The 23872-nt window shown below is 41.0% G+C and overlaps 1 protein-coding gene across 1 annotated transcript in view; it reads right to left on the reverse strand.

Annotated features, from left to right (window-relative positions):
• LOC124615669 (cytochrome P450 4V2-like) overlaps positions 1 to 23872 on the reverse strand; it is a 153464-nt gene that overhangs the window by 45721 nt on the left and 83871 nt on the right. The window contains exons 5-6 of the mRNA XM_047143697.1: positions 16660 to 16810; positions 8506 to 8744 (exon numbers count right to left, since the gene is read on the reverse strand). Of these exons, the coding sequence (XP_046999653.1) occupies positions 8506 to 8744; positions 16660 to 16810 (390 nt within the window). The remainder of the gene's footprint in view (positions 1 to 8505; positions 8745 to 16659; positions 16811 to 23872) is intronic.

Genomic DNA, 23872 nt, shown 5'->3' on the forward strand with positions numbered 1-23872 from the left:
GACTGTCAATACCGCGGTTTGATCACGTCCGCTTTGTTACTTCGTGCCAGGAAGGGCTCTCAACAAGGGACGTGCCTAGGCCTCATGGAGGAGATACAGAGAGGCAGGAACAGTCGATGACATGCTTCGCTCAGGCCGCCCAACAGCCACTACTGCAGTGGATGACCACTACCTACGGATTATGGCTCGGAGCAACCCTGGCATCAACATGACCATGTTGAATAATGCTTTTCGTGCAGTCACAGGACGTCGTGTTACGACTCAAACTGTGCGCATTAGGCTGCATGATGTGCAACTTCACTCCCGACGTCCATGGCAAGGTCCATCTTTGCAACCACGACACCATGCAGCGCGGTACAGAAGGGATCAACAACATGCCGAATGGACCGCTCAGGATTGGCATCACGTTCTCTTCACCGATGAGTGTCGTATATGCCTTCGACCAGACAATCTTATGAGACGTGTTTTGAGGCAACCCGGTCAGGCTGAACGCCTTAGACACACTGTTCAGAGAGTGAAGCAAGGTGGAGGTTCCCTGCTGTTTTGGGGTGGCATTATATAGGGCCGACGTACGCGCTGGTGGTCATGGAAGGCACCGTAACGGCTGTACAATAGGTGAATGCCATCCTCCGATCGATAGTGCAATCATCTTGGCAGATTAATGGCGAGGCATTCGTCTTCATGGACGACAATTCGCGCCCCCATCGTTCACATCTTGTGTGATTCCTTCAGGATATCGACGCCGCTCGACTAGAGTAGCCAGCATGGTCTCCAGACATGAACCCTATCGAGATTGAAAAGGGTTGTCTATGGACGACGTGACCCACAAGCCATTTTGAGGGATCTACGCCGAATCGCTGTTGAGAAGTCGGACAGTTTGGACCAACAATACCTTGATGAACTTTTGGTTAGTATGCCATGACGAATACAGGCATGCATCTATGCAAGAGGACGTGCTACCGGGCATTAGAGGTACCGGTATGTACAGCAATCTGGACCACTACCTCTGAAGGTGTCGCTGTATGGTGGTACAACATGTAATGTGTAGTTTTCATAAGCTATAAAAAGGGCAGAAATGATGGTTATGTTGATCTCTATTCCAATTTTCTGTACAGTTCGGGAACTTTCGGAACCGAGATGATGCAAAATTCTTTTTGATATGTGTATGTATGTATATAGTTCATTCATCCTGGGAATCGAGAATCTCAAAGATTTTTGCCAGTTACCGACATAGCTACTGGCAAGATAAAGGTCCCAGGAATTCGCAAACCCTGTTAGTATGTTTACAGTAATTCCTCACTTTGTCCTGGACATACAAAGAGAAGGGCACTTCAGTTTGACGTAGAGAGAGAAGATTTAATAAAACACTTTTGTTTACTTACTACAACTTACGTTTTACGTTTGCATGCAGCAATGTTCCTTTAGTATGCTTTTAACGGATATACAATATGTTCAAATAGCAAAAGATATTTTTATGTGATTTCGTTACAATTTTAAGAAGTTTTAGATTTTTACTTAACTTGTGCTGTGATGCCTTTCTTCTTTCCGAATTTAGTGATTCTAGGCCAATGTGTGAGTTTACGAGTACCAAAAGTATGTGACATATATGAAGGAATCTTTTGATTGTATTGACTTTGAAGCTTGAAGTTTTTACATCAGTAAGAGACCATAGACTTTAGTGTATGACTTAACATTGAGCTTGATACACGAACGTATTCCAGAAAAATGAGTCTTAAAAAGACGGTCGAAAAAGACAGACGGATAAAAAATTACAAAAAGTATTTTTTATTATTATATCATTATAAATTAACAGTTTTGGGATTTTTCTTTACCTGTACCGTGAAACGTTGTTTCTTGCCAAATTTCATGATTGTAGGTGAATGGGAAGCACATTAGAGGTTCTAATACGTGAGTTTTAAAGTATCAAAATATTTGTAATAAACGGCCTTATCTTTTGACTTATCTTAGAAGCTTAAAATTTTTGCACCGCCAAGGGACCGCAGACTTTAGTATGTCATACAAATTTGAACGTGATTCTACAGACTGTTGTAGAGTAATAGGGCCTTAACTAACGGACAGACAGACAGACAGAAAAAAATATTTTCTAGTGTTACATAATTAAAATTAGCATTTTTCGGATACTTTGTTTTACTTGTACTGTGGAACCTTGCTTCGTGCAAAATTTCAAGATACTAGGTGAGCGGGAAGCACCCTATAGATTTCGATGAATGATATTTCGAGTATCAAAATACGTGACATGAATGGCCGGGGCTTTTGATTGCAGTGTTTAAGCACTTTATACGTATTACACCTCCAGTGGACTGTAGAACGTAGTATGTGTCATAAATCTGAACTAGACACGTCTCCCCGTTCCCGAGAAAAAGGGTTCTTAACAGTGGGACAGGCAGACAGACGGACAGCAAAACTATAATAAAAGGGTTTTGTTTTTACTGATTGGGACACGGAAATCTAACACGGGTTGCCTTCTCGTTAAGTGATGCTGCTGCGTGTATCATGAAGGTCGGTAAAGTAATTAAAATATTTCATCCTTACCTAAAGCAGGTTACATTTTTCGCCTACGTGGTACATCGTGTACCTGAAAGAGTACGTCTCAAATATGACAATGTGAATACAGTGATATCCTCCACAAATACAGAGGGTTTATAACAATTCTGACAGAATTAATTAAGTGATATGCTCACTTTTTCCCTAGGTAGGTGTTCTTGAAAGTACCTGTCCGCGTTGCCCTATTTAGATACATACTTCCAGTTTTAGCTTTGCCATCACAACCTGGATATACGCTGCCATCTATTACTGTGATGATTTTGATGAAGGTGGTAAGAGGACGTATAGTCCCTTAAACTGATTTAAGTTAATATCCATCTGCTTCATTCTACTGAAAAGCCTTTAGTGGCTGCTTATTATTGTTTCATCTTATGTTTTTTGTTTTGGGTCATACACACTTTGGAAGCCACTATTACAGCTTGCATTAAAGACGAAGAAGTAGCATTCAGGGAATCAGATTTGAAGCAAGACCTGCTTTACATAAAATCAAATTTTGTTTATTTCCTGGGGCAATAATGAAGTTGGAAGCCGGATGTAACTGGTGAAATCTCTGACAGTTATTGAAAAGACTGGGAAATCTTTGCAATCAGCGTATCGAGAGTTGTGTGTGACAGCAAAAGATAAGATCAACAAAATTATCGTATTAAATCCTGTATCTTAGTTTATGAAGGTGATAAAAAAATATTTTGTGATGAAAATGTAAAAGACTTTCAGCTAGATTTGACTTTGTCCGAAATTTCTTCTCTTATGAGTATGCACCTGTCACTTCTCATGACGTAGAAAGAACACTTTCGTGTACAGTTACGTTCTGGGTGGAAAACGTGTAATGACCGAATCATGAAAGGTTGACAAAAAAGAGAAAAAATCTCTAAATATTAATATTGGCTGTAAGCCCGGTACCAACGCGGGATTAGCCGAGAGGTCTGGGGCGGTACCGTCATGGACTGTGCGGCTGGTCCCGGCGGAGGTTCGAGTCCTCCCTAGGGCATGGGTGTGTGTGTTCGTCCTTAGGATAATTTAGGTTAAGTATTGTGTAAGCTTAGGGACTGATAGCCTAAGCATTTAAGTCCCATAAGATTTCACACACATTTGAACATTTTTTGTAAGCCCTGTAACTTAGGCAAAAGCGTACAGTCCAAACAGCCGTCGTCAGTCCATTAAGAAGTCATACGCATTGAGAAAGGTTGATTTCTCACTGATTGTAAGTCCGAGGTAAGAGGTGAAAGTTATGTCCCATCTGTAAGCAAACAGCCCCAAATGTCGTATGTAGAGGCCCTCAGACGCCAAGCAAGGAGAGATCGAGACTTCAACAGTTCAACGATCAGAAGAGTTTCAGCCTACAGCGGATCCCATGCGAGTGAGTATTATCTTCAGTACAGCTTACACTGTAAGAAGAACTTGCAAAGCTTGTCAGTTGTGAAAAACATTCTTGGACTTCCTGCCGCGTCAGTTCAGGGTAAAATATTGATTTCCACAATCGTCATCGTCAGGAGCAACGGATGATAATGGTCGTGGAAATCTTCGATAGCGGAAATTTTACCACGAACTGACGCGGCAAGCAGTCCGAGAATGTTTTATACAACAACACCGTCGGGAAAGACTTCGTTCTCAAATTTTATCTGTACTTATCTCTAGACTGTAGTTATTGATTTCCATCGTACGTTTGCGTACCTGTGTCTGTACGTCACTGTCATTGTGAACAGTACTTGAAACCTACGGGTTCAACTACAACAATAGAACCTGGCACTTCCTTGATTTTTGGGAATTAGTACCCTACGTCACTGTGTGCCACGCGAATCTTAACAAAGTCGAAGGCGACGGACGCCATTTGCGCTGATAATTGATTGGAGAATCTAGTAAGCCTCGTCTATGTTTTACATTTACAGTAGCTATAAAATAATGTATGTGTTCTTCTGTATGGTCATTGCAAACACATGAAGAAGCAATGAAAAGCAGACGTGTAAAGCAACCGGAGTCTCATTTCACCATCATCACCGTATCTACTTCCTCATCCTAACATCCAGGTCTTTCTGTGTTGTCTCCAATCGCAAAGACCTGAAAAATCTCAGCTTGACCGCTTCGCCGTTTCGTTCCTGTACACTGCTGCTCGTGTACCAAGAAAAAGATGACCAAATACTCCGCGTCACCTGTGATATAAGTAAGTATTTTGCGATCCAAGTCATATTAGTCTTTTTAAGAAATTGTTGTGTAATGTTTTCGAAGAAAATAGAAATAGATGTACACTGACGGGGAAAAAATCGCAACACCAAGAAGGAGTTGAGCGACATAAACTAAAGTTGGTAGGCGTGTGTCTAAATCTGAAAGATGACGTCTGTTCAAATTTCACGCCAGTCGTATACGAGTGGCCGGCATGAGGATGCAAATCCGGTTTACTTTAAATACGTGCTATAATTGTCGTGAGAGTTCATTAACTTTGAGATAGGATGTGTTGAGTTGATCAAGAATGCCTGTGGGCGCACGGTCGCAAGAATACCAGGTTTCGGACGGCCACGTGGCACTACTGAGAGTGAAGACGATATTGTTCGGCGTATCACACTGGCGCATCGCACAGCATCAGCAGCAGCAGTTTGAGCATTAATTGTCACCACAGTGACACAACGAACTGTTACAAATCGGTTACTTCAAGGACAGCTGCGAGCCAGACGCCCTATAGCGTGCATTCCGCTGTTCCCAAACCACCGCCACTTGCGACATCCGTGGTATGGAGCGAGAGCTCATTCGAGGGCAGGGAGGAGTTCTGTTATGTTTTGTGGTGGACTCTGGTTCTAACTCGATGGGAATGATGGCCCTGTGTTGGTTAGAAGAAGGCCAGTTGAGGACCTGCATCCAACCTGTCTGCCTGCTAAACTCTCTGGACATATAACTGGAGTCATGGTCCGGGGTGCGATTTTGTGTGGCAGCAGGAGCACTCTCGTGGTTATCCCACGCACTCCCACTGCAGATTTGTAAGTCAGATTGGTGATTCGACCTGTTCTGCTGACATTCACGAACAGAATTCCAGGTGGTGCTTTCCAACAAGATAACGCTCGCCCACATACTACCATTATAACCCATGAAAGGAGGGTATAAGATGAACATCAACAAAAGCAAAACGAGGATAATGGAATGTAGTCGAATTAAGTCTGGTGATGCTGAGGGAATTAGGTTAGGAAGTGAGACACTTAAAGTAGTAAAGGAGTTTTGCTATTTGGGGAGCAAAATAACTGATGATGGTCGAAGTAGAGACGATATAAAATGTAGACTGGCAATGGCAAGGAAAGCGTTTCTGAAGAAGAGAAATTTGTTAACATCGAGTATAGATTTAAGTGTCAGGAAGTCGTTTCTGAAAGTATTTGTATGGAGTGTGCCATGCATGGAAGTGAAACATTGACAATAAATAGTTAGGACAAGAAGAGAATAGAAGCTTTCGAAATGTGGTGCTACAGAAGAATGTTGAAGATTAGGTGGGTAGATCACGTAACTAATGAGGAGGTATTGAATAGGATTGGGGAGAAGTTTGTGGCACAACTTGACAAGAAGAAGGGATCCGTTGGTAGGACATGTCCTGAGGCATCAAGGGGTCACAAATTTAGCATTGGAGGGCAGCGTGGAGGGTAAAAATCGTAGAGGGAGACCAAGAGATGAATACACTAAGCAGATTCAGAAGGACGTAGGTTGCAGTAGGTACTGGGAGATGAAGGAGCTTGCACAGGATAGATTAGCATGGAGAGCTGCATCAAACCAGTCTCAGGACTGAAGACCACAACAACAACAACCCAAGATGCTCTACAGAGTGTCGAGATGTTGCCTTGGACTGCCCGGTCATCAAATGGTTCAAATGGCTCTGAGCACTATGGGACGTAACATCTTAGGTCATCAGTCCCCTAGAACTTAGAACTACTTAAGCGTAACTAACCTCCGTTTCCAGACTGTAGCGCCTAGAACCGCTCGGCCACCGAGGCTGGCGGTCATCAAATCTGCCTCCAATGGAGCACATATGGGACATCATCGAACGACAACTTCAACGTCATCCGCAAATAGCATTAACCGTTCCTGTATTGACCGACCAAGTGCTACAGGCATGAAGCTCCATCCCACAAACTGACATGCGGCACATGTACAACACAACGCATGCACGTTTGGGTGCTTGCTTCCAACATTTGCAATGACTTACCTCGTACTTACGATCTTGCAATGTTGATCACTTAAATATGTTACTTAAACAAATGTATTCCCCAAATTTTATTTCTTTACATTAAGGAAAGTCCACTGGACCTGACGGGATACCAATTCGATTCTACACAGAGTACGCGAAAGAACTTGCCCACCTTCTAACAGCCGTGTAACGCAAGTCTCTAGAGGAACGGAAGGTTCCAAATGATTGGAAAAGAGAACAGGTACTCCTAATCTTCAAGAAGGGTCGTCGAGCAGATGCGCAAAACTATAGACCTATATCTCTGACGTCGATCTGTTGTAGAATTTTAGAACATGTTTTTTGCTCGCGTATCATGTCGTTTCTGGAAACCCAGAATCTAATCTGTAGGAATCAACATGGGTTCCGGAAACAGCGATCGTGTGAGACCCAACTTGCTTTTTGTTCATGAGGCCCAGAAAATATTAGATACAGGCTCCCAGGCGGATGCCATTTTCCTTGACTTCCGGAAGGCGTTCGATACAGTTCCGCACTGTCGCCTGATAAACAAAGTAAGAGCCTACGGAATATCAGACCAGCTGTGTGGCCGGATTGAAGAGTTTTTAGCAAACAGAACACAGCATGTTGTTCTCAATGGATTGACGTCTACAGACGTTAAAGTAACCTCTGGCGTGCCACAGGGGAGTGTTATGGGGCCATTGCTTTTCACAATATATATAAATGACCTAGTAGATAATGTCGGAAGTTCCATGCGGCTTTTCGCGGATGATGCTGTAGTATACAGAGAAGTTGCAGCATTAGAAAATTGTAGCGATATGCAGGAAGATCTGCAGCGGATAGGCACTTGGTGCAGGGAGTGGCAACTGACCCGTACATAGACAAATGTAATGTATTGCGAATACATAGAAAGAAGGATCATTTGTTGTATGATTATATGATAGCGGAACAAACACTGTCAGCTGTTACTTCTGTAAAATATCTGGGAGCATGCGTGCGGAACGATTTGAAGTGGAATGATCATATAAAATTAATTGTTGATAAGGCGGGTACCAGGTTGAGATTCATTGGGAGAGTCCTCAGAAAATGTAGTCCATCAACAAAGGAGGTGGCTTACAAAACACTCGTTCGACCTATGCTTGAGTATTGCTCATCAGTGAGGGATCCGTGCCAGGTCGAGTTGACGGAGGAGATAGAGAAGATCCAAAGAAGAGCTGCGCGTTTCGTCACAGGGTTATTTGGTAAGCGTGATAGCGTTACGGAGATGTTTAGCAAGGAGGACTTTGCAAGAGAGGCGCTCTGCATCGCGGTGTAGCTTGCTGTCCAGGTTTCTACATGAGGTATCGAATATATTGCTTCCCCCTACATATGCCTCCCGAGGATATCACGAGTGTAAAATTAGAGAGATTCGAGCGCGCACGGAGGCTTTCCGGCAGTCGTTCTTCACGCGAACCATACGCGACTGGAACAGGAGAGGGAGGTAATGAATGTGGCGCGTTAAGTGCCCTCCGCCACACACCGCTGAATGGCTTGCGGAGTATAATTGTAGATGTAGACTTTTTTTTTTTGCCGTACGACTTTTTTTCCAACCATGTAGAACTGAATTTTAATATCGCATATTTTTGTTGTTTTACTACCTCATAGAATGAGATTAACAATATGACACTACATGAATTAATGCACGTTTAAAGGTATGATGCTACATGAAATATCATATCGTTTCGGTTCAACAGTGTACGTGAAGCGCGTCTTTTAACTATCGTGGTATTATTGGATGAAAGAAAGATCACCTGTCGGGCCGGAAGGTGTGCGGCTCGTCCCAGATGGCGGGGTCCCTGTGGAGGAAGAGCGTGCAGACGACGGCGGAGCTGCCCGCGGGCAGCACCAACGGGCCGTGGTCGTCGGTGGCCGGCAGCTGCACATCCGCTGTCAGCTCGCGCGACAGCAGCGGACTGGGCGGGAACAGCCGCAGCGTCTCGCGCACCACGCGCTCCTGCAGCGCCTCATCCCACGCCGCCTCCTCCTGTATCTGGTGGCAGCGCACAGCATTAATACAGAGGTCCCTCAGGGCAGCATAGTAGGACCAATACTGTTCCTGACATACAGGCTGTGTACAAAAATATGATACATGGATTCACCAAAAACATATTAAATCAGCATCCAGGTGCCTCAGATTCTATACATGTAGGTCCTGTATGGTTTGCAAAGGAATCTTACGCCAGTCTTCCTCCGAAATAGCAGCAAGTTCAGGTAACGATGACAGAGGTGATGCACAACGACCATGCACCCTTCTCACCAAAGTTCACCACAAACGATTAAGATCTGCTCCCAGAGAAGATGCGAAAATTTACCTACGAGTTCACAAAGCTCTCATGGAGGATCGACATGCGTCGGCAGGGATTCTGTCGTCTGGGAACACGTCACCACCATTGGCGAACAAACAGCGTACCATGGGATGGGCCTGATGAACCAAAACGGTCATAGAATCCTTAGCAGAAACGCGACCTTGCTGGGTAACGGTGGGGCCCGTGGAATACTACAATATGGCTGTCCAAATCATCAACGAACCGCCGCCGTGTTTCACTCTTTGGAGACGTAAACTCGGCCAGAAATTGGAAACAAATGTGAAACAAGACTAATCCGACTAAATGACTTTCTTCCATTGCTCCTTACTCCAGGTTTTAAGACTTCTGCACCTGTGACTTAGTGGATGATGTTTTTCCGCTTTACCAAGATATGCCACAAATCTTCGATATAGTGCCCTTGAAACATTAAACACTTCTGCTATCTTCGTTATGGAAGCAACCACCATACGAGTGCCAACGATTTGCTCTCGTTCAAATCACTTAGCTCCGACACAATGCACTCACAACTATATAGAACAACGTTCTGAGCACGACTGACCCTTACAACAGTACTGAGGACACTTATACGAGTTGTTCACCGTCAAATGCAACAGGACAACCTTCAGGCTTCGCTAGCATATGCATTTATGTTGAAGCACACATTTCTCTCGCTGTTTCCCTATTTTTGTACAACTCCTGTACATCAATGACTTTTCCAATAGTGTTAATCATGGGAAAAAATCTCTTTGCAGATCACAGCAGTATTATAGTCACTGAGTGAACAAGGGAATTCCTTGTAGAAGAAGCTAATGAAACCTTCACGGTTATAGTCGGTCAATAAGCAATAAAAGGACACTAAAAGAAAAGTTCCAGAATTTTCAGTTCGAAGAGAGAAAATGACACTGTTGAATGAAATGTATAAGGCATTTCTATAGATTGCATAACAAATGGAAAATTTCTAGAGTTGACTGTCGATTCTCAGTTGAAGTTGTTTGGATACACGAAGATACTTGCAAACAATATCATCAACATATTACTCTCTGAAAGTCCTATCAACAGCGTGTAACAACCAGCATCATTAGCTACATACTATTCGTCTGTACACTCAGTTCTTAGCTGTGGAATTCTTTTCTGGAGAACAAATGCATAAACTGGAATACAGTTTTCAGAGTGGACGAAAGGGCCGTAACAGTAATAACCAAAAATACAATCGAACTCACTATAAAGTTGTATAAAAATGCTGAAAATTTCAACAACGCCATGCGAGTATATTTACCAAGTAAACATAAAAAATAACATTAATAATTACTGTACAAACAGCTGTGTCTATGTCCCTGCAACAAGATTTAGACTGAATTCACATTTACCAAGATAGAATAAACATAAAACTCTACGAAGACATAAAACTGTTCGGTAAATTGCGTAAGGAGATTAATGAGATTAGTAAACAAAACGTGTTTAAAAATGATATTAAAAAGCACCTATTAAGCAATACATTCTATGCAGTGAAGGATTACCTAAATAAGATGGAGTACAGGTTTGGTAAAAAAATATAACACAAATAAACAATAATAATGAAAAACAAGCTGCGACGTAGTAGTGAATTGAACAGTGATCCGAATATAGAATAAATTTCCTTTACTTCACGTCTATGGTCACAAATTTTTTATCATGAGCCACTATGGCTCCAGTATATTAGGACATGTTGTTATAAAACAGATCTGAAGATGGTCATTATAGATCGAAACCGGTAGTCTGATGACAAAAAAATACCACAGACGTAAAGTAAAGGAAATTTATGATAATGAAAAATTTGTTATGTAGCAGAAAATTTCCACACTATTATTTCCTTCTTTATTTTTTTCTGGAATAACGTATTTCAAGAACTTTGCAATGAATAGTAATACGCTATCCTCTTTCTGAGGTTGACATCTCAAACATAATAGATGGTCGCTGACTCAGATTTTTAGGCTAATAAATGGGAAGTTGGGGCACATAAAAAGGAAATCAACATTGTCTCTATGCTACTGACGTCAGCTGATACTGTGAGCCCCGGCCGGTTTGGCCGAGCGGTTCTAGGTGTTTCAGTCTGGAACCACGCGACCGCTATGGTCGCAGGTTCGAATCCTGCCTATGGCATGGTTGTGTGTGCTGTCCTTAGGTTAGTTAGGTTTAAGTAGTTCTTAGTTCTAGGGGACTGATGACCTCAGATGTTAAGTCCCATAGTGTTCAGAGCTATTTGATACTGTGTGTAGTGTAAAATTATGAAACAATGCGCTTATAGTGTGTATAGTAAGCGTGCAGTGACTGGGAGTGAGAAAAGAATGATCAATGTAGCATCAGCCTCTTAAATTACTAAATAACGTCTTTGTAAGACATTATTGTAGCCTAGGGATGAACCAAACGATGTAGCACTGTTCTGAGCAGATTGGCCTTATAATCGGATGGGTGTAGCACCAACCTTCATCCAGTCTTTCTGATTTAGGTTAACCGTGGTTTCCCTAAATTTTTTCATCAAAGGCCTTGACGGTTTCTACTCTAAGGCCACGGTTGACTACCTGCCACAAACTGGTCAAGCTAGATATGTAAATATATAAATACCTATGTATAGGAATTATATTACTTTTGTTGTCCAATGTAGTTGTAAAAGTGATTCACGCATGAATGAAGATACCACTACTCCTACATACAGTATTTTATAACAGTACCTGCCAGTGGCAGGGGAAGGATGGACATTTTTAGATGATGAATACCCACCATTGTTTGCTTTCCTGTATTTTGTCTATGGTTATATTTTGGGTACATTATGAATTAACCAGTGTGCTCATAACACACTCTGTAATGAATATGAATATCGCGAACTAGTACAACGCAAACGTCCCACCGTAGACAGAACGCTAGTTCAAGATACAGGTGAATGAATGACATTAGCTGCCAGAGGGAGTTGCTTTAAATCAATGGGGAAAGTTCACAATTTGTGCTAGACTGGGATTCATAACCAGATCTCCTGTTTATTAGGCACACCACTGCACCGTCTGGATACAATAGTATTTGCAACTACACGGACTACTCTAGCACGCCTCCTGTCAGATACAAATTCTCAACTTATCCACACACTACTGATTAGTGTCCCTTGCCCATTATCTTCATTACTCGCGGCATTTCGCCAATTCCCGTAAGAGTTCGCGCGTGATGTGCATCGGCACAGAAGTCATCAATTGGTCGTCATCGCCTTGATTATACGCATGGCATCTGTTCTTTCGAATATGTCCGAAAAAAAAACAGATATCACATACAGAACGCAAGTAGCCTCATCAACATCATCAGGTTCGAAAAGAGGTCATCTCTATTTCATTCAGACTCTATTACTGACGACGGCCTATGGCTGAAGAATGGTATAATGGTAGTGTTTCAATCTGGGGCCAACTGCTACACTGCTACACGCAACTGCCAGACGCCATGTTTCAGTCGCTGTGTAATAAAACAGTTTTTTATGTCTTCTGAAAAATTTACTTTCTCGAATGTGATCCCTTTTCCAACTCACCGATTCATTTGTGTGTTGTAGTAAGGTATCAAGAAAGAAGCCGTTTCATTATTCATTGTTCCCATGCTTTGCTATAAGATGCAAAGAAATGTTACAATTCACAGAGAGACTGGAAGTAGGAGGATGGCTGGAAGTGCTGACAAAAATGAAAAACCCAAGTCTGTGTGACAATCAAGTACAAGTGATAGCTTGTTTTCTTCAGCAGATCAAGAGAGTGAATGTATAATATGTAGTGATTCTATTAGAATATGAGGAAGTCAGGTGGATACTGTTGGCATCAACAGTGATGCTATAATTCACGAGACCAGTAATGCTGGTGTTGGAACACAAGCAAGTTGCTCTGTATTGTTTACTCCACTAGCACTTGTGAACCTGAAGTTCCCACTGAAACTCTGTTACCTCTGTTACCAGTTGTATTCAAGCTGAACATTAGAATGTAATCCAAGTTCTAAAAGTTAGTTCTGATCAGGACATAAATATGATTTTATTTCCACTCTCAGTTCAGATAAACAAACGAGGAGGGACTAGTACAAAGAACAAAAGGCTATCACAGATAGCTTAAGTGAATAAGTGGCGTGCAGGGGGCAAGTACATCAGAATTAAAAGAACAAATGCAAAATTTGGAAGATAAATTTCAATCTGTTGGGAAACATATTTTGGGTAAATTAAAGAAGCTCACAAATAAAATGAGGGGAGAGCTACAATTTGAATACGATGGGATACCCATTACTGTGAAGAACAAACTTGATGTTGTAGGGTAAAGACAGTTTAAGTTAAGGGAAGCAACGGAGGATCGGAATAAGTCATTGGACAGGGATTTAAATGGTTTATGAGAGTAACAGGCGAAAGGCATGACAGAAATTTCAAATAAGTTGGTTCAAATTAAGGAACAGGTAGCTAGTCATGAAACTATTTTACTCAGCCTTGTCGAAGCCTTAAAACTGTATGACAAAACGGAAATTTCAGGGAATAGGGAAGGGGTGCCGAAGGGTTTTACCAAGATTAATGAACATGGGCTGCTGTAGTGCAGAGGTCTGTTAATGTTGACTGGAGTTCAGTGCTACCTGGTGCTGGTGATTCTGAACCAGTTAGATCACTTCTATGCATTAAAGACGTACAGAATGAAAGAAATAGGAGGAGACAGAAATTAGGCCTTGATACAGAACAGAGAGTTTCTAAGACATAAAAACAACTTTTTGACAGTCTCAAGGAATAACTGCTATGTCAGAAAACGGGTGTCCAATGAGGACTATGAAAGGCCAAGAAGATGAGCCAAAACCAGAATATAATTATGACACAAAACAGACTCGTCATACTAGGAAACAATTTAGTCAGGAAATGATGAATGGAGAAGAAATGCCCAGGATTCATTACAACCATTTTCTATCAGTACACCAACCAAAGTCTTTCATTTTGTTCTTCCTCCCATTTGGCCTACTGGTCACAAAATTTAACTTCTTTGTGGATATTTAAAGAGTGGTCCTGCTTTGTCCATGCACATTGGCTAGGAAATGAGATTTGTTTGTAGAATTTGATACTTATTCTTGTGTGTGTATTGGTCTGAAGGAAATCAAGGCCACGTCAAACACGGAGTACTCATGATGCAAAACTTGTCATTCTCATTTTATGAACCCAACATGCTTATTTCAAAATAAGCTTTTTAAAAATCAATTTCTATATAAACCATATAATCCCACTCAGTTGATTCAAATGTAATTAATGAAGTTCTCTCATGACTGCAGCTAATTACTCTTGCAAGACATCGCAATAATGATCTCAAGGCATTTAAGAGTTTAGTGGAAGAGCTGGAGAATGGTATTGGGAAGTTATCCAACTGGGGCAGAGAAACAAATCTATTTCAATATCCAAATCCCAAACCGCAGCAGAATCATAATTATGAACATGAGCCTATTGATTCTCACAGAAATAGGCATGAAAATTGCAGTTGGAGGCAGTGAGGAATTTTCTGATTGAGGCAACAACGATAATGTTAGAAGAGGAAGAGGTTACTGGAACCAGAGGAAGTTTGGTAACAGTCATGGTAGTCACAAGAATGATATGATACTATAGCTGCAGAAATGTTAAATAATGGATCTGATCAGTAAAATATGCTAAGTTTTGGAGATGTGACGGAAGTATTGTCAAATGAGAAACAAGAAACTATGAAGTAAGTGGTAAATCATTGGAAAAAGTGTATAGGTGTAAACGTAAGGAGTGTTGAATTAAAAGTGAAGGACACAAGTTTTCAGCGAACGAAAGCAATCCTGAAACTGGAATTTGTGTGTTGAACTTGAGTTAGATGAAATTGAGTTTGATGAACTGAAAATCTGTGATTAAATTGTTATGATATCAATCCGCAGTGAGTTGAAAGAATTCAAACAGCTGTCTAAAGTTTCTCAACCTAGCTGAGTTGTCACCTGTTCCAGAGTTTCTTAGAAGTGAGAATAATCCTCAAGCAGTTGTACTCGTGAAATGTGAAAAGGGTGTATGCTCATTGCAAGAAATAGAAAATAAGGTTCGTTGCGTTGAGGAGGCAGATGAAACAGTTACGGAAGACTTACTAAGTGTCCAGAATGAGATTTTCACTCTGCAGTGGAGTGTGCGCTGATCTGAAACTTCCTGGCAGATTACAACTGTGTTCCGGACCGAGACGCGAACTCGGGAGTTCGAGACTTGGTCCGGCACACAGTTTTAATCTGCCAGGAAGTTTCACTTACTAAGTGTGTTGCGATCGCTACGGTCGCAGGTTCGAATCCTGCCTGGGGCGTGGATGAGTGTGATGTCCTTAAGTTAGATGGTTTAATTAGTTCTAAGTTCTAGGCGACTGATGATCTCAAAGTTAAGTCGCATAGTGCTTAGAGCCATTTCAACCATTTTGTGTTGCGATGTTCAGTATTTTCGGAACGTGTGGGTACTATTAAATGTTTTTCTTATCAGTTTAAAGTCAAGGAGCATAGAAAATACTTTGGTAAGCCTTGTGCAATACCATCAGTTTACAAAGACTGAGTGGAAGCAGAAACTTAGATGATATTACAAGTGGCTGTCATAAAAGTGGCTGTTAGTTCGTATAACAATCCGGTATTGGTGGCATCAAACAAAGGTGACTCTTAGGTTTGCACTGGACTCTGAAAATATTAATACTACTTTATTTTTAAGTCATCAGTCTTCTAACCGATTTGATGTGGCCTGTCACGAATTACTCTCCTGTGTCAACCTCTTAATGTCAAAGTAGCACTTGCAACCTATGTCCTCGATTATTTGCTGGATGTATTCCAATCTTTGTCTTGATCAACAGTGTTTACTGTCTACAACTCCCTCCAGTACCATGAAAGATTTTCCCTGAGGACTTAACAGTTGTCTTACCATCATGTCCCTTCTTGTCAGTGTTTTCCATATATTCCTTTACTCGCTGATTCTGTGCAGAACCTTATCGTTCCTTGCCTTATCAGTCCATCTAATTTTCAACATCCTTCCGTATCACTACATCTTAGATACTTCGATCTTCTTCCATTCCGGTTTTCCCACAGCCTATGTTCCACTACACTGCTTTTCTCCAAACGTATATTCTCAGAATTTTCTTGCTCAAATTAAGGCTATGCTTGATACTAGTTCATTTCTCTTGGTCAGGAATGTGTTAATCTACTTTTATGTCCTGCTTGCTCCGTCTGTCATGAATTATTTTACTGCCTGTGTAACACAACACCATAACTTCATCTACTTGGTGATCACCAGTCCTGATGTTAAGTTTCTCATTTCTACCACTTCTCATTATTTTTGTCTGTCTTCGATTTACTGTACTCATTAGGCTGTTCATTTCATTCAACAGATCCTGCAATTTCTTAACTACCGCTTGCTAATACTTATTACTAACGTACACCAACTGGTAGAACTTTAATGTTATATAAAATTTTATAGAAACTTCTGTCACCCATTAACGTGAAAGAAAGTTACTGGCAGATTGAATGACACACAGTAACAATGAAAACAGCGAATAATTTGGCACTAGTACCGTGAAGAATACTGCCTTAACGTTGTATTGCTTTTGTTTGGCTAACCTCTGGGTGGAGGGCGAGCAGCTGGAGCGCGAAGCAGATGGCGGTGGCCGTGGTGTCCTGCCCGGCCAGCAGCAGCGTGGCGATCTCCTCCCGCAGCAGGCCCCGGTCTTGCGTCAGCTCCAGCAGCGCCTCCAGCGCCGAGCCCGGCAACCTGCGCAGCGCACAAACGGGCGTCGTGCTACAATAACACTGCGGCGAGTCGGCTCCAATACGGAGACACACTAGCAATTCGAAATATCGACATGAGTCAAGCGGGAGTAATCCGTACTACTATATAAAAACAAATCGTGGTTTAACCCTGTATACCAAAAACCTCGAGAAGTATTTGAGTGATTCACTTGAAATTTTTGCACGATGCACTAATAAACATTCGGACGGACGTAAGTCATATTTTTTTATATATATATAATAGAGAAGCGTTATTAGAAAAATCTCTCAAATGCGTGCTTGACCATCAGCCGCTTTAATTTTATATATTATTGACCGGGTGTTGATAGTCAACTTCCGAAAGTCTCGAATGTTCTTCACCAGTTTATAACACATTTTTACACTGTACTCTGCTAAACTTTCAGAAGGAAATAGGTTATATATTTTAATACATACAACGCAAGAATATATATGAAAGGGATATGTTCCTAGCAAATATGCTGAAAGGTTGTTGAGCGATTTGCTTCAAATATTTAGACGAGACGCAAGAAACATTCAGGCGACTATAGACTACACATTTTTTAACGCCATTGTACATCTTTCCTGTTTAAATCGATTGTGAGGAAGAAAATATTATGCTGTACTGTGAAAATGTGCAGTTTAGTTTTCTTTCTTGCAACTGGATTTAACTATGATAGCTGGACATGCAAAATACTAGACAAATTGTTTCGCCTATACTCAATCTTCTCTTTCTAGACAATTTTAAGCAAAAACTGTGTAAATAACAGTGAGCTGCTTTGTTTTCTTCCTTGCTGTCGGTTCTACAGAAAACAGGAAAGTTGTATTTATCGGCTTATGAATAGAATACTCGTAAGGAACCTGAATCGTTCGAAACCTTGTAATCGTACCCACTGGCAGATTAAAACATTGTGGAATACTGTCTTTTAAGCTACTATCCTCACAAAACAGTGTAGTAAAATGATCCTATGGCACTGAGGGCCGGGAGTCCCGCATTTGGCCTCCGGTCTTTTCAGATGAAGCCACATTGGGCTACTTACGTCCCGATGTTGATGATACGTTGATGAGGACTAGGCCACACCGAATCCTAGGCGGAGAAAATCTCCGACCCGGCTGGAAATCAAACCTGGTCCCTCAGCATAGCAGGGAGACGCGGTTACAACTCAGCTAAGACCGGACCACTGTCCTCAAAGATCCAGCAGCCGTCCTCTCTCATACCCCGTGTACCGATCAACCCCGCTGATTTACCCATCCATCTTAATCGACATCAATTCCAAATTGCCCTTTAATTTGCAATACCAGCGAACAAGGTCCAAATTCAGAGTGAGGGGAAAGAGGAGATGGACTTAGGGGGGAGGGGAGGAAACGGTTAGAGAAAGGGTAGAGGAGGTGATAAAGGGATGATAAAGGAGTTTAGGATGCGTATCCAATTCCTGTACATACACTGAAGGACCAAAGAAACCGTTACACCTACTTAATATCATGCAAGGCCCCCGTGAGCACGCAGAAGTGCCGCAGCACGACTTGGCATGGACTTGGCTAATGTCTGAGGTAATGCTGGAGGGAACTGACACCATGAATCCTGCAGGGCTGTCCATAAATCTGTAAGAGTACGAAGGGATGGTGATCTCTCCTGAACAGCACGCTGCAAGGGATCCGACATGTGCTTAATAATGGTCATGTCTGGAGAGTTTGGTAGCAACCGGAAGTGTTTAAAATCGGAAGAGTGTTCCTGGAGACACTCTGTAGCAATTCTGGATCTGTGCGGTATCGCATTGTTCTGCTGGAGTTGCTCAAATCCGTCGGAATGCACAATGGACATGAATGGATGTAGGTGATCAGACAGGACGCTTACGTACGTGTCACCTGTCAGAGTCTGTCTAGACGTATCAGGCCTCCCATATGGCTCCAGGTGCACATAGCATTCCAACTGCACACGCGCCACACCATTATAGAGTCTCCACCGCTTGAACAGTCCGCTGCTGGCATGCAGGGTCCATAGAGTCATGAGTTTGTATAGTTACCCATACATGTCCATCCGCCCGGTACAATTTGAAACGAGACTCGTCCGACCAGGCAACATGTTTCCAGTCATCAACAGTCAAATGTACGTGTTGGCGGGCACAGGTGAGGCGTAAAACTTTATGTCGTGCAGTCATCAAAGATACACGAAGGGGCCTTCGGCTCCGAAAGCCCATGTCAATGATGTTTCGTTGAATTTTTCGAATGCTAATACTTGTTGATGGCCCAGCATTGAAATCTGCAACACGTTGAAAGATCCTCTTCGGTCGTCGTTGGTCCCATTCTTGCAGTTTCTTTTTTCGGATGCAACTACGTCGGAGATCTGATGTTTTACCGGAGTCCTGATATTGACGGTACACTCATGAAATGCTCGTACGGGAAAATCCCCACTTCATCGCTGCCTCGGAGATGCTGTGTCCCATCGTTTCTGCACCGACTATAAAATCACGTTTAGAGCCACTTAAACCTTAAAAACCTGCCATTCTAGCAGCAGTAACCGATCTAATAACTGCGCCAGACACTCGTTGTCTTCTATGGGCGTTACCCTCCGCAGTGCCATATTCTACCTGTTCAAATATCTCTGTATTTGAATACGCATACCTGCACTAGTTGCTTCACTAGTAAAAGTTGAAAAGCAAGCAAAAAAGGCAGGTTCTTGTGAAGAAAGGTATCAGGAAGGTTGTAGCTCGTCACCACTATTACTACGATGAAGGTAGTACAAGAAAACTCCTTAACAAGAAGAAAAATTTGCAGATGATAAGAATCACAGATAACGTAGTCGTTTTGGCATAAAGAAACGCTTAGAAGTTCTGTTGAAAGAAGACAGTATAATACATGTTACAAAATTTTGTTTAGCAAAAAACAATTGACGTAATGACTTATACAGAATGTACACGACAGCTTTTTACAACGTACAACAGTGATGTGGGAGAAGCTGTGACAAACAGCTTGATATAGGACACTAGCCGGGACACAACCTCTAATCGGCCTACAAAAGCCACCTGTACTACAGCACATGCGCTTTTTGCGATATTTTCTACGTCTCCTCGCTCTCTGACGCCTACGGCTTGGTCAGCTATTTCATTAACGTTGTTAATTAAAACCCTGGGAGTAATAAAAGAAAAGAGAGTTTTGTACATGTTATGCGTAAAGTATTTTACAGTTACAATGAGATCAAAACATAAACCATACGAGCACAGTAGTTCAGCAATGAGAAAGAGAGACAAACAAAAATACCTAATTTTTAATTTTAAGCTGGTAGCATTCAGAACATTTTGAAGTAAAATCCACACAGGTGTCAGTTTTACTTTTGTAACTGCAAGAACGATGAGTCTTTGAGAATCAAGGAATGATTTTACCCAAAATCTCGCGCAGTGCCCAGGCTCTATAGCTTACGTAACTTTTATGGGTCAGTTTGAAGCTCTTTCCCAGTTTGATGGAACCCAAGATACCCACATGATATTCGTCTCGTCTTCAAGTACACTACTGTGAGACGTTATAAACAGTTATCGTTTACACCCTGCAAATGTGAACTGAAAGCTACTGACAAAGATGTGTTCCTTAAGAAATAATCTTGATATCAGCTTATCTTTATAAAGTGATCCAGAGAAATCACAAAAAAAACTAAATCTTGAAAATCATACAGGGATTTGAATCTTTCTTCTTCCCGATATGGAAATGATACAGATGTGTAGGATGCAGAGAAGCGTAACATCAAAACTGTAGAAGAAATGAGAGCATTCTGCTAAATAATAAGCAAGATTACAAGTAAGGGAAGGCAACAGAATAGGGTTGATGCAAGTGTAAGAAAAATTATTTTACTAAAGTACCTAACAGTATTAATTATTGACGTGCAAAAGAGGTAGACGTTTATGAAACAGTACATGTAGAGCACAATCAGACCCATACGAAAGTGGTAAACAGACAGTGGGAAAATTATGAAAGGTGAAAGATCCTGGGATCTCATGCGCGGTTGTTGATATGTATTGTGGGCCCAGACTTCGTATATATGAAAGATAATGCTCGACCTTATGCAACACAGGTGACTGCTCGCTCTCTCTATTTGAATCGCATCGAGCATGTCTGGGATGCACTAGGGAGACGGATTGCATCGCGTCAGCATCCTCCAACCACTCTCCAAGTCTTCTGAGCAGCTCTGCAAGAAAAACGTCAACATGAGATCGATGACATCATTCACAGCATGTCCCGCCGTTGTCAGGCCTGTATTGACGCCAGAGGTGGTCACACCCCATACTGAGTACATTAACTACTTCTCAGAATGCGAGTGCAAAACCGCTAAGTTGGAATAAAACGAAGAACATTTTTGTCTACTGTTATGCATGTTACAGTTGATTACTTTGTGTATTCTGTACATTGTTTCTACTTTACTATTACCTGTTTATACTGTTTTGTGGCAAAATAAACGGCACCTTGCAAAATTTCCGTTTGTTGCTTTAATTTTGGACTCCGGTGTACATGTATATATTTCAGTACAGTCTGCTCAGTCTCACGCTTTATTCACTTATTGTACAGTAGGAGGCAAATGAAAAGTGTTTAATTCGAGTTCCATGACGAAAAAAGGTTTATAGTAACATTCAAGGAATGCTAATGGTTTACTCTCTTTTTGAAAACAGACTACGATTCTCTGTTTCCAAAATTATGAATTTTGTCCGCTGGTACGCTGGGATAGCTGAGTCCGCTAAAACGTCCTCTTCAAGAAAAACTGGATGTGCGGTGTCCCCGGATCAAATTCGCCCAGCGGATTAAAAATGAGGGATGGACGTGCCGACCAGTTCTGGATGTGGGTTTCAGATGGTTTTACACATCTGACGGGGTAAACACGATGCTACTATCCACGTCCTGCCTCCATACAAGACACAGAAGCACTCGGAAAATTTTCTCACACTTGAAAATGAAAGCTACACGCAGACAGATAGAGGGAAGTAGTGGCGTCAGGAATTCTACCCAACGACACACTTCCACTAATGTTGTCAAGTCTGAAATAACATATCGACCCCGTGGAGACACCGGAAAAGGCTAGGAAGAGGTATTACTGTAATCCACTGAAGTCAATATTACATTACATAGGAGTCACTGTGACATTAGAACGTTATTAACTGCTGAAGGTAACTACATGAAACGTTAAATAAAACCAACGATTATATGGCTGTATCACATTACACACTGAAAAGAAAAATTATAAGCTGACTCATGTGATCATCACACTTTAACACGATAAAATTTCTTTAAATCCAAATGAGGTCCTATTACAGATAGAAACCACATTACAGGCACTTTTAATGTCTCATTCTGCCAATAATGAATAACTTATGTTTAACCAATTTCTGTCAAAGAGCTGCTAAGACCGATTTTAATACAACAGAATAAAAATTTATGGAGTTTTCAACTGTATCAATTCTGTTAAAACAATTTTTCTAGGAGATATGATGAGATTAATGAAATTGCTCATCAGTGATGAAACCAAGTCTCCAAAAACTTTCAAGGATGTTATGTATAATGTATAAACAGAGCAAAAAAAAGTCTCACTAATAAATAGTTTGTATTTCAAAATGGACAGACAACTAAACATGTCAAAATTATCTTGACAAGTGACACACAGAAATAAACTTGAACTATTTCCGTGTTTTCCTCTGTGCTACTGACACTATTACCTATATCATAGATTGCTGCAGTAGTGCCAGGATTTAACTGGGGCAGTACTCCTGGAGTCTTCTTTGTAAAGGAACAATCAAATTTCTATTTTTAAAATTTTTGCTGGATATTGTCATATTTAGTCACTTATATCCTCTCTCTAAGTGAAATACTCTGTTGGTGTTACCTTCTCCAGTCGTTACTAAAAGTATATTTTCTACTTTACCTGACATACGTAATTTATCCCTTCGTAATAATTTTTGCTTCAATATGCTCCCATTCAACATCTTTTTATTGCAATCATGCAATGAGACAGAGAATTAGACTCAGTTTTAGTTCTTTAGATATTGTAAGTGCTGCTCTAGAACAAGTAAATAAATACAAACAATACTGTGTTTCAGTTTTAAAATCCAGTTATGCTAGTGTGAACATTTTAGATTTATCTACATCTGTTTTATGTGTTATACTTCTGCTTTTATTCCAGCTTCTAGTAATATGTACTTCAACTGTTATACTTCCGCATTTATTCCAGCTTCTAGTAATATGTACTTCAATTTTAGATCTATATTTTCTTTTAATTATTATCACGTGAATTATTGGCAGTTTTTTGACAAATGATTCACAGTAAATGATAGTACCTTCCTAATAATTTTACAGTATATGAAGTCATCAACGAATACCATTTACTTTATTTAAATCACCCCACTTGCTCTCTTTATTTAAACAGGTAGTCATGTTCTTTTACAAACGTGAAGTAATGTTGTACTTTCTGTGCTATGGCAATAAATCAGACCTTTTTAATGTTATTGATAATTTTTGTTACATTATTACAATCTTTGCAGTCCCTGGTAATATTTCTCCTCTGGTCATCTTACACCTTTGTATTAATTAGTTATCCATATTTCAACACATGCGCAACCTTCTCTTTACACTTTCTCATGAGAATGAGCCATTAATCCTACGTAAGATTATATACTTCATCTGGTCACTCAAAATTAAAACTGTTCTGCACCACTTATGGCCTTTATTTATTTATTTCTTTATTTTCGTTTCACTTTTCCCACTTTCTGTGGTTCACGTCCTATAGTTGTTTATTTCAATGCCAACTTATTTCTGTACTGTAGTCTACAGTTTTAAACCAGTAGTTTCTTTGCCCAAAGAAGGCTACGTTCGTCAGTGTCCATCTTGGATCATCATTTTGTCCCTCTTGTGTGATTACTGTTTAATAACAGAATTCTTGCACTCCACGAGAGGATATTTAAAATTTTGTATATTTACTGAATATTTTTCCCATTAGAGCATTACAAAGCAACAATAGGAAATTTTCCTGCACACAAACGCACTAATAAGAATGGAGAAAGGCTTGTCAACTTCT

This window comes from Schistocerca americana, chromosome 5, assembly GCF_021461395.2.
Source record: "Schistocerca americana isolate TAMUIC-IGC-003095 chromosome 5, iqSchAmer2.1, whole genome shotgun sequence".
Classification (NCBI taxonomy): Eukaryota; Metazoa; Arthropoda; class Insecta; order Orthoptera; family Acrididae; genus Schistocerca; species Schistocerca americana.